Source organism: Lissotriton vulgaris, chromosome 3_1 (assembly GCF_964263255.1).
Source record: "Lissotriton vulgaris chromosome 3_1, aLisVul1.2, whole genome shotgun sequence".
Classification (NCBI taxonomy): domain Eukaryota; kingdom Metazoa; phylum Chordata; class Amphibia; order Caudata; family Salamandridae; genus Lissotriton; species Lissotriton vulgaris.
In genome coordinates, this window is record NC_141689.1 from 233894418 (window position 1) to 233906788 (window position 12371).

Below are 12371 nucleotides of genomic sequence, written 5' to 3' on the forward strand. Positions count from 1 at the left end.
TTCCAACTGGCGGAGTTGTTTCTCCCTATCCCCTCCCCTTTTACTGGTGGGAATATGGTCTATAACGAAATAGCTAAGAACATTGAGATTACCTCCATGTTCCATTTTAACGTGCCTGGTCACAGGATATGTGGGGTCGGAATTAACTGTGGCACTTAGATGTTGCAAAATTCTTGCCTGCACTGGAAGTTTTGTGCTTCCGATGTATCTTAAACTACATACACAGGTCAAAATGTACACAGCATACTCAGTTTTACAAGTAAAATGACCTCTGATTTTTATAGGTCGATCTGAGAATGCACATGTGTATGTTGTGGTATTGGAGCCAAATTTACAAGCTCGGCAAGAGGAGCACTTAAAGAAGCCATTACGAGAGGAAAGCCAGTTGTCTCTATTGAACATCTCTGGACTAGTTTTAACCAGATCGGATTTCATTGAATGGGCTTTGCGAAATGTAAAATTGGGCTTGGTAGTATAAATATATTTTAGGATCCCATCTGTCATCACAATTGGCCATTCTTTATTTACAATTTTTTATATATATATATACACACACACACACACACACAACCACATACACACACACACACACACACAAATACTTTACTTTAAATACTTAGAGGCTTACAGTTAGCTCTTCATTCATTCATCTGTTCAAGTGTCAATAACATATTACTTTCACCCACTGCAGCATACAGCATGAGGCAATAAGTCAAGCCACTTCAGCTATTGGCTAGCCTCAATGTGAGTGCAGGTTTATTTTTTTTATTTAGTTGGTTTTACAACATACAGCAATAAAACAAAACAGGAAGGGAAATTAGAGAAGTGAAGGGGGGAGAGTGCACACACAAAGCACAGAGATGTATGGAACTTACATTGCAAATCAAGAGGTACAGAGTATGCGCTACTAGGGTAAAGCATGTGGACAGGTACTGTGTAAGGCACGGATTGACGTGTGGAGTTGGTGATACAATAGAATGTCCAGAGGTGTGTGTATGGATAAACAGCTCCTCCAGTTATCGGTAGCCAGGTCACAAATGGTGAGCTTGACGGCAGGCCCATTCATCTTGCATCACTGGGATGGTAGAGTTCCTGGCCTCGCTGGGCTCGTAAAGGCAAAAGACACACAGATAATGGCGGGAATGCAGAGCAAATCAAACATTCACTCCCAGTCAACAGATCTGGATTAAATGCATTGTTCTCTTGCTCACCATGCCACCCCAGTTTAGACCCAGCCATATGCAAATCAGTTTTGATAATGTTCCTCAAGGGAACAGTCCAGCCCGAACTGCCAATCCAAGTCCTCCCTGGACGAGAAACAAGCATCTTGGGACCCGTTTCGGGGTATTACCCCTAATAAGCAAGGCTAGCTTGAATCCAGTGGCACAGTGAGCCTGGGACCCACATCTGGGCATACCTGGCGCACTTAGGGCGAGAAAGCAAAAGACAGAGATGATGGACGGAATGCAGAGCAAATTAAACATTCACCCCCAGTCAACAGATCTGGGTTAAATCCACCGTTCTTTTGTTAACCATCCCACCATAAAGGCAGGTGAGCTATGCACGGCCCCGTAGGCAATCCCATGCCTATAGCACACACGCTGTTGTATCTTTTGCAGTGCGAAGACGTCTGACTGGTACATGTAGTGCAGTAGCCATCGAGCAAGGGTCCGCACTGTCTGGCACTCTATGGCAGTACATATTTGGAATGGTGTGGAATATAACCAGAAGTGAGTGAACTGGGATTGTGCACAATAGAAATATGAGTCCATAAAGGGGGCATCTAAACCACCCTGCGAAAAGGGAAGAGTCGGTGTTTCCCACGTTACCCTGGGCTGCCTGCCAGCACTCGTCAGGGCCACCAGATTGGAGTGCAGTTGCCTGATGAAGTGCCTTGTTAGTGGATGAGAATATTGATGAACAAGTAGAAGAACTGAGGTAGCATGTTCATTTTGGCAATGGCAATTCTGCCTGCTACAAATAGGGGAAGTCTGGACCAGACTGGGATCCGTTCCTACACCCTGTCCAAGACTCTGCCATAGTTTTCCCTCCAGAGTTCATCCAGATCTCTACTAAGCCATATACAAAGGTAACAATGCGGTTCTGTCTCCCACTGGAGCAGTCATACGGATTCAAATTGTTCTGTCACTGAGGAAAGTGGGAAGAGGGCTGATTTAGACCATTGATGGTGATAACAGCATGTTGCCGAAGCGTATTACCTCTGGTATAATCAGGGAGGTGTTAGTCTGTGGGTCATGGACGTAGAGGGTGATGTCGTCGGTATACAGGGACACCAATATCCTCCTAGCTGTGAAGGATAGTCCTCTGTGTGAGTAATTTGGCACTACCGGGGGCACCATTGCCAACGTGAATAGGAGTGGTGAAAGGAGGCATTCATGTCTGTTTTCTCAGGACACCGGATGGGGTAAGTGATTGAGGCGTTGATACTCAGCCATGCTGTGGGGGAGAGTAGAGCAGTTTGATCAGGCTTAGGAATCAAGGAATGATCCCAAGTCCACTTGGGAGTTGGAATAAACACTGCCACTCTAGGGAATCAAACGCATTGGTAGTATCAAATAGAAAGCCTGTGGCTCACAACTTGGGGTCTATGGTGTGCATAACAGTGAGCATTGTTAGGAAGTTATGTGCTGTAAAGTGACCAGGGATAAAGCCTGACTGGTCAGGCAGGACTATATCTGGCAGGAGGGGAAATAGGTGATTTGTAATAAATGTTGCCAATTTTTTATTATCGATGTTAATCATTGATAGCGGTCAGTAGGAGACACAGCTGTTAGCCAGCAGGGCGCATTCTCCAGTCATAGGTGTTGAATTGCGTCAAAGAGTGCATTGAAGGCGTCAGCATCTGGGGGCAATTTTCTGCAATAGAGATATGTGTCATACCTGTATATCTCATCCAGTCTCATGTGAGTGGAGTGTGCTTTGTCTCTGAGCTTTGTGGTGTGGTCATTGTCCCAGAGCTTTCTGAGAAGTAACGCCAGTGTCTTCCCGGACCTTTCTCCCTCTCCACAGTGTTTAGCAGTGACCTCTCTATCTAGATAGTGTGTTTCCCTGACTGACACCTCATGGTCGTCCGTTAACTTTTTTCTAATCCCTGCCAGCATCCTGAGATCTCCAGCCTCAAAGTAAATGAGTTCTAATTTGCGAATGTTGGTTTCCATTTGGGTCATGCAAGAATGCAGTGTTTTTAGTATTCCTGTCTGTTTAGCAATGCTGGCGCCACAGATGACTGATGGGGGTGTCGTGGCGCACTAAACTTTGAGAAACTAATGTTCGCACACAAACGGGGTAGGATTTTGAAGGACATACTTGTCCACATCCACCCCCAGCAGAATTAGCAATCCACCACATCCCTGCACGGGATACAGGGACACTTCCCATGTTTATTTATTTTATTTATTTGCTTGTTAAGCGCATGAATAAATTCCCGAAGGGATATCTCTGCGCTGGTGCTCGCATATTAGAGGGTTGCTGCAGGGATTAGAGCTGAGGAAGAGAACCTGAAAAATTTAAAGCATGGTAAACAAGTAGGTTTTCAGTTTCTTCCTGAATAGTTCCAGGCTCCTAGTCTGTTTTAGTTCAGTGGGCAGGGAGTTCCAAAGAATAGGCCCTCTGTAGGACAGTGCTCGGCCTCCCTGTCTGGCTCTTCTAATCTTTGGGACCTGAAGCAAGAGATAGTTGCTGGACCGAAGTGTGCGGGCAGGGATGTAGGGCAGGAATTTTTCTTTTAGATAGCTGGGGCTGGTGCTAAACAGGCATCTGTGTATGACGTTACAGATTTTAAATTTGATGCGCTGCTTTACGGGTAGCCAATGGAGTTGGTGAAGTAAGGGACTGGACGGCGTTCTGGGAGCGGCGTTGAGGGCCAGTCTCGCCGCCGTATTCTGTACGACCTGAAGTTTGTTCAGCTGTGCTTCATTAGCTGAGATGTATAAACCATTGCAGTAATCCATTCTGCTTATGATAAGGGTCTGGATGAGAGTCTTCCTATGGTTAGGGGGTAGAAACGGGAAGGCTCGTCTCAGAAGCCCCACCACATGGAGGCAGGCACCTGCCACTTGCGTGGTGTGCTCTTTAAGCAGGAGCGCTTGGTCTAATTTAACACCTAGATTTTTTGCTGTTTGTTTGGGCTTGGGGATGGGGCCAAGTTCCAGAGGCCACCAAACTGGGGACCAGAGAAGAGTGGCCCCTCCAAACAGCATGACCTCCGTTTTGGATACATTACATTGGGGACTGTAACAGCTGTCATCTCACAAGGAAGAGCAAGAAAGCCACATTCAGGAACGGAACAACGTTGGAACAAAGAGAAATGACCAACTGCAACAGTAAGAACGTGGTCTACATGATCACTTGCCCATGCGGTCTGGAATATGTGGGTTTGACCACAAGGGCTGTTAAGACACGTATGTATGAGCACAAGAGCAATGTGAGGTGCAAGAAAAGCACAACTAAGATGGCAACTCACTACCTCAATGCCCAACACTACGTGAATGACCTCCAGTGGACTGTTATTGAGCAACTACAGTCAGAACAAGGCCTCTTCCAAAAAGAACAACGCTGGGTGTTCCGTCCGGGAACCCAAGTCAATGGCCTCAATGACGATATCCCGTGGGGCCAATTGACTTAATGATGAGTAACAGATCCATGATCTGTAATATACTTGAAAAACTGACCATTTGAAATTACACTGTAATTTCACGCTGCAACAGTAAGACTGTCTTCTCCTGTTTTTATAATAACTTCAACCCATAACTTCACCCTAACTTTCTGCTATGGCAACCAACGGGGACCTATGAAAGTTGCTATACCAGCGATTACATCACCTAGTGGCTGTCAGCACATGACTTGGCAGGATAGGCTATTTCCCAATTACACTATGTTTGGAACACTGAACCCCCCTTCTGTATGTTATCCAATCTTTACATCTGGTTTAGCGCCCAACATACCACGCACTTATCTGGGTATACAATGTACTAAGTCTGTGTGACAGCATCTTGTTACCCGATGTAAACTATGCCGTGTTACATACACCGTTGTTTAAACGCCTAACATATCGCACATCTATCTGGGTCTACAAAGTCTGTGTGATAGCATCTTGTTACCCGATGTAAATTATGCCGTGTTACATACACAGATGCCGAGCACAACCCACACTATTTTTCTTTCCTAGGTGACTTCACCAGGAGAGATAGAAGCTGCAGAGGGCATTACTGATGTTCTTTCCTTTTCTTTTTCCTCAGGCAATGCAATTAGCATTTTACTTTGGATTTTCCGCCGTAGGTACATTGTATCCTGCTTTTCATTTTCACTTTTCTGTAAATATCAACCACATTTTTATATAGTGAAATGTGAGTAAGGTGGAGATTTGTGCACCCCGTCCTGAAGAAGGAAATGATCTCCGAAACATGTCGACGCACACCAGAGGTGGTGTACATAAGGTTACATAGACACCTCGCACTTCACATTTTTAATAGTACCAGCCCGGGGGCCTATTAAAGATTTTTTAGTCCAAACCCACGAGCCAGGCACTTTTTAACTTTCTTACTCACTAATAACCCCACCACTCACTCACATAAAACCCTCACACACACCACGCATAGTCATTGTAATAAGTGCTCCCACGTAGTCGTAGGTCGCAGCACGCCGCATCCCGTAGAGGGGTGCGAAGGCCCCAATGATGAAGCATGACACCAAGGGTCCTTTTGGTGTGTGAGGGGTATTTTAAAAACACTAAGTGCTCCCCACCATTGTAGGGAACATTTTTTAAAACTATTGGTGGATTCTTTTTGTTTATACATAGAAAGAAGATCATCACAGCACTTGGTTTCTTCACCAATTTGGTCCAGGGATCTCCATCATGGATCACCGCTGGTGTCAATGCCTTCCTTCTAATCCCCCAAGAGTGACCCAGAAACGTCGCTATTGGACACACGAAAAAAGATCTTATGTAGGATTTCAGTTTGTGCAGGGCCACTGCATCATTCAAGTATCAGTCTTCTGAAACTGACCTAAGTATACACAATTTGAGAAGAAATGTAATGCCAAAAAAGAACTTACTTAAACTCACTTTGTCCACAAGGCTTCTTTTTTGTTAGGTTTACCAAGTCCTTGCCGTATTTCTCTTCGATGACTGCCCTGTTGGAAATAAAGGCCCAAGTTATTGTACGACATCCTGTCAATATTTGTGCCTTGGTTCAAAAGCACACATTACCTGGTGAGGTACTACCATATTCAATTCAGTCATAGCGTGATCTGTCAACATACTGTGAAGTTTATTTTGTTCAAAATATTTTATTGACATAAAAGAATAAAACCAACAGACAAAAAATAGTACGGAATGTTAATAACAAATTTTAAGATAGTAAGTATTATAAAATATAGATATTTGGTGTAATATGATAAGAGGTAAAAGATAAATGTATATAAATGAATTAGTCAATGGGTACTGGATGTGCACTGCGTAATTCCTGTGAGACTGTTTTTGAAGGTTTACGTGCTCCTGGGTATCACTCCCCACTCAGGAGTGTCGAAGTAACTTAAAATGATGAGCAGATCCGATATTTTGGTCTGTCTCCCTGGGCACGGTGTTTGCTGAATGCTCAGCTTGAAGGTAAATAATAAAGATACTTTTGGTTGTTTGTGCCAATTTCTTCTTTTATTTTGTTTCATATGCTTAATCTCAGATGTTAAATTCACATCTCTCCTCGCATATAATTATGTTTTTTGCTTGTTTATATCTTGTTCAAACATTGACAAAATTATCACTTTCCCGATGCATTTCGGCGCATTCGCGCCTTTTTCAAGGGATGAATCTGTCAAGATAAAAATATCTTTAACCATTTTGCTATGCATTGTTTGCCACCATATTTACAATTATACATAGTTAAATTCAATTATTCATGGCATCAATAAACAGTACAATCGACCTCATGGAACGGCCGAACATATTACCATAATAGTTTCCTCGCAGTTCATAAACTGGTGCATTCGTGATCGTGTTTGAATGAGAAATGTCCCTTGTGACTCTGATGCGTGAATAGATTACTGCCTCGGAGTGCGTGTACATTTCTGATTTTGCGCCGAAATGCATCGGGAAAGTGATAATTTTGTCAATGTTTGAACAAGATATAAACAAGCAAAAAACATAATTATATGCGAGGAGAGATGTGAATTTAACATCTGAGATTAAGCATATGAAACAAAATAAAAGAAGAAATTGGCACAAACAACCAAAGTATCTTTATTATTTACCTTCAAGCTGAGCATTCAGCAAACACCGTGCCCAGGGAGACAGACCAAAATATCGGATCTGCTCATCATTATAAATGAATTAGGTCATGTATATAAATTAATTAATGTAAACAAAATAGTTTATCATTTTGTTCTAACATATTTTGAAATATATAACAATCAACAGGTTTCCAAAAAAGTTCATGTTTATGCAATGGTTAAGTGGGATTAATAGTGGACAATCTATCACCCAATCTTGTAGAAGGGCTATCTCACAGGGAAAAGCCAGGACGGGTTCCCAAGGCAAGCGCGGAGATACCCCTTCGGGGGTCGATTCAGGCGCTATATAAGAAACATAATAATAATAATAATAGAAGTAATCCACGCCCACCAACTACGGACAGATAGTGAAAGGTTATCCTGCTGTGCAGTTTATAAGTGCAGCGAATAGAGCAGCATTTATTGCCCCACTTTGATTTACAAGTATCAGAGCTAGGCCCACTTTGGCACACAGGTAACAGAGTCACTTTGAAGCACAGTAAAACGATCAAAGCTGTGGAATTATGGCAGTGTAAGTATGACATTTCCTACCTAGCGTGCACCCTGACGTACCCCAATAAGCAAGACATTGGGCATGAGGGTTAATGCAAGTGTATTGGGAGAGTAGAACGTTAGTCTGCAGACAAACCAAACTTTAGCAACACACTAGAAGGAGATTCAGAGCCAAACACGTGATTTTTCCCTTTCACTGGAGTTGGTTCAAAGAACGTTTTGAGCAGAAGAAGGATTAAATAACCATCTGTAGATCACAAAAGTGGCTCCCATTTAAATCACAAGTGTTTGCATGCATGGGGATGTTAGGTGTGCCAGTGGAAGACAGGAAGGAAGATAGTCCGAAAATGTAACATCAGTCTTGGTGTAATCAATGTGGAACTTCAGGCCACTGACATCAGCCCCAGATATCACCATTGCCATCCCGGAAGGCTATAAGATCATCCGTAAGGACCGTACCGACCAAACAGGAGGAGGCATCGCTATCGTCCATAAGAATTCCATCCGCATCTCAACCAGCTCTGACGTCCATCTCGCCAACTCTGAACACCTTCATTTCCTGATTCACATCGACCCCAGAGGCACCCTCCTCTACAGGCCACCAGGACCCCGGGCACAATTCAGTGAGGACATCACGGACTTCATCACCCCACACGCCCTCCCCTCCGAGAATTCTGCGTTCACTTTACCTAAAACAAGACCACTTCCAACAACCATCCTCAACCCACTCTGCGAAGAAACTGGAACAAAATCACCATCGACCAGATCTCCTCATCACTTCTTCAAAATCCCCCCGCCCACTCCTCAAACCCTGACCAAGCAGCCATTAACCTCACCCAATGGCTTTCCAACAGCGCCGACACCCTAGCACCATTGAAAAAACGTCAAATCAAACTAGGCAGCAAGAAGGCCTCCTGGTTCAACGATGATCTTAAGAAATCCAAGAAACTCTGCCGCTCCCTTGAGAAGGCCTGGAAAAAAGACCCAAACACCAGCACCAAGGACGCCTTCAAAAATGCCACCCGTATACACCACCAACTAATCCGGTCTGCCAAGAAAGCCGCTTTCAAGGACCGACTAGATAGCAACGCCCACAACAGCAAGGAACTATTCAACATCGTCAAGGAATTTACCAACCCCTCAGCCAACTCCAACAACATCACCCCCTCTCAAGCCCTCTGCGACTCCCTAGCCTCATTCTTCCACAACAAGATTGCAGACATCCACAACAGCTTCGACAACCGACCCGAACACCAACCCACCCAACCCTCTGCAGGACCCCCACCCCCCTTGAACATCCTCAATGACTGGAACCCAATCTCCACTGAGGACACCATCCGCCTGATGAACTCCATCCACTCAGGATCCCCCATCGACCCTTGCCCTCACCACATCTTCAACAAAGCAGATTCCATCATAGCACCACATCTTCGAGACGTCATCAACTGCTCCCTCAACTCCGCCATCTTTCCGGAAAGTTGGAAACATGCCGAACTCAGCGCCCTTCTGAAGAAACCCACAGCTGACCCCACCGAACTCAAAAACTACCGCCCCATCTCGCTCCTCCCATTCCCGGCCAAAGTCATTGAGAAAGCTGTCAACAACCAACTTGCCGCCTTCCTCGAAACCAACAAATCCCTCGACTCCTCTCAGTCCGGCTTCCGAGCCAAACACAGCACTGAGACCGCCCTCATCGCAGCAACAGACGACATCCGAAATCTGCTAGACAACGGAGACAAAGTCGCCCTCATCCTCCTCGACCTCTCCGCAGCCTTTGACACAGTTTGTCATAGCACCTTAATACAACGCCTCAGAAACATCGGAATCCAAGAAAAAGCACTGGAATGGATCACCTCGTTCCTTGCCGGAAGAACTCGGAGAGTTCGCCTTCCTCCGTTCAAATCAGTAGCCACCGAAGTCATCTGCGGCGTGCCACAGGGATCTTCACTCAGCCCCACCCTCTTCGACGTATACATGAGCCCCCTTGCAGCTATCGCTCGCCAACACAACCTCAACATCATCTCCTACGCTGATGACACTCAACTGATCCTATCACTCACCAGAGACCCTAACACCGCCAAAACCAACCTACATGAAGGAATGAAAGAAGTAGCCGAGTGGATGAAGCACAGCCGTCTGAAACTGAACTCAGACAAAACTGAAGTCCTTATCCTAGGCACCTCCCCCTCCGCCTGGGATGACTCTTGGTGGTCAGAGTCCCTTGGAAAAGCACCCATCCCGACGGACCACGCACGGAACTTAGGTGTCATCCTGGACTCCTCACTCTCTATGAACAGACAAGTCAACGCCGTCTCATCTTCTTGCTTCAATATTCTTCGCATGCTCAAAAAAACATTTCACTGGATCCCCACCGAAACTAGAAAAACGGTCACCCACGCACTGGTCACGAGCCGCCTGGACTACGGCAACACCCTATACGCCGGTACCACCGCAAAACTCCAGAAAAAACTCCAACGCATCCAGAACGCATCAGCCAGACTCATACTATACATCCCGCGCAAAGACCACATCTCTGGACAACTGAAAAACCTCCACTGGCTCCCCGTTAACAAGAGGATTACTTTCCGCCTCCTAACCCACGCACACAAAGCACTCTATGAACTTGGACCCGAATGCCTCAACTCACGACTTTCCTTCTACACCCCCTCCCGCCACCTGCGATCCTCCAACCAAGCCCTTGCAACTGTACCCCGCATCAACAAAACCACCATGGGAGGCAGATCATTCTCCTACCTGGCAGCTAAAACCTGGAACTCACTTCCCACTCACCTTCGCCTCACTCAGAACCACCTTACATTCAGAAAACAACTTAAAACCTGGATATTCGACAATTAATTCCCCACCCTTCCTCAAGCGCCTTGAGACCCTCTGGGTATGTAGCACGCTATATAAATTTCTTGACTTGACTTGACTTGACTTGACAGAGCCTGAAATTCCAGTATTGTCATTACTATGGCTCTCATGATGCATTCATCTGCCAACCAGCACCATGCACCTTGAGACATCGACAGAGCTCCCATAATGCACCTCTTGTATACCCACAGGGCCCTCATTATGCACCACTCACTAGACTTCCACCATGCACTGATATACTATGCATATACTAGAGCTCCAATCCACAGAGCTCTCATTAAGCAGTTCTTCTATGACCAACAACAAGCAATGATATCTCAGTACTGAGACATGCTTAGAGCCCTCCTGATACACCACTGCTCAGATATACACCATGCACTGATATACTAGTACTCTCATTCACAGGGTGCCTTTATGCACATCTATTCCACTCTGTAAGCTCTCATAAAGCACCTCTAACCTGATTTGCAGAATGTACTGGTATACCAGTACTGAGATTTCAGTAGTGAAAACGCTACAGAGCTGCCACAAAGCTACTCTGCAGTGACTTAGAGAAGGTGCTAACATTTTAGAACAGAGATATTCAGAACACATTTACAAATGAATTAGGCTCACTGAGTTTCAGTAGGGAATGGAAGCAAATTTTTCCTTGTGGACAGTTATTTTAAGTTACCATGCCCCCTGCAGAGATCTACTTAACCTGCAGATTACCAACATCTTGAAAGGGCGAACACCTCTTACTGCTCTTTAAAATAGGAAAAATGAGGACCTGTGGGGTAAAATTGGGTTATCAGCTGCTGAAGGGGGTTTGAGCAGGCGCCCCCCTGTAACTAGAGGAGGGGCTCCCTTATAGTATGCGCACAATGTGACATTCACCCTTCTCCATTTTTGACATATTCTACCCCACTAAGCCCAAGAACTCGCAGAGTCAAAGCATGTTGCCTAGGGGATAGCCTTTTATTCACATCAAACCAGGTAATTCATCACAGACCAATAAGATAAGATCATCCTGTTTGGATATATCCAATTATACACAGCATCATGCTTTAGTCGCATCAACCTGTCAAAGGCATTAAGTAAATCAGGCACGACATTACTTGAACTTCAGATTTGGCCGTACACTTTAGCGGCAACAACGGATGTACGGCTTTACAACGCGTGCTATTACACCGCGTGCCGTTACAACGCGTTTTTTTCACCGCAAGTCATTACCATGACTTGCATTGGAGGGGGTGCGGACTTAGGAATTTTTTTATTTACTATTCCAACACCAGCCTACGTACAGTAGGGAAGGTGTTGGATAGTAAATTTAAAAATTCCTTGTCCTGCAGCGCCCTCCAGCGCAAGTCGTGGTAACGATTTGCGTTTTAAAAACCGCGTTGTAACGGCATGCGGTGTAATAGCCGCGTGGTAAAGGCTGTTCCCCGGCAACAACATGTCAAAGGCAGTAAGAAAAGTAGGCACCGATTCATCCATTCGGCCAAGCTCTCCACTCAGCTGCGCACATTGTGCTGGCAGGCCCCAACGCGCACAGCAAACAGTTGCATTATATGCAATCCAGGGCACTGCATAACGCACCAGCCCACCGTGATGTTTGACCACATGCAGCCTCCCCAAAGTTCAACTCAGTCCATACGTTGCAGGTTAGGGCAGTAGAGTCCAGGACTCCTGGTAGGTCAGCGTCCTTTTCGGCCTGC

At 45.3% G+C, this 12371-nt stretch overlaps 1 protein-coding gene across 1 annotated transcript in view; it reads right to left on the reverse strand.

Moving 5' to 3' along the window:
• PSTPIP2 (proline-serine-threonine phosphatase interacting protein 2) overlaps positions 1-12371 on the reverse strand; it is a 394129-nt gene that overhangs the window by 151141 nt on the left and 230617 nt on the right. The window contains exon 3 of the mRNA XM_086960336.1: positions 6076-6153. Coding sequence (XP_086816462.1) covers positions 6076-6153 — 78 coding nt within the window. The remainder of the gene's footprint in view (positions 1-6075; positions 6154-12371) is intronic.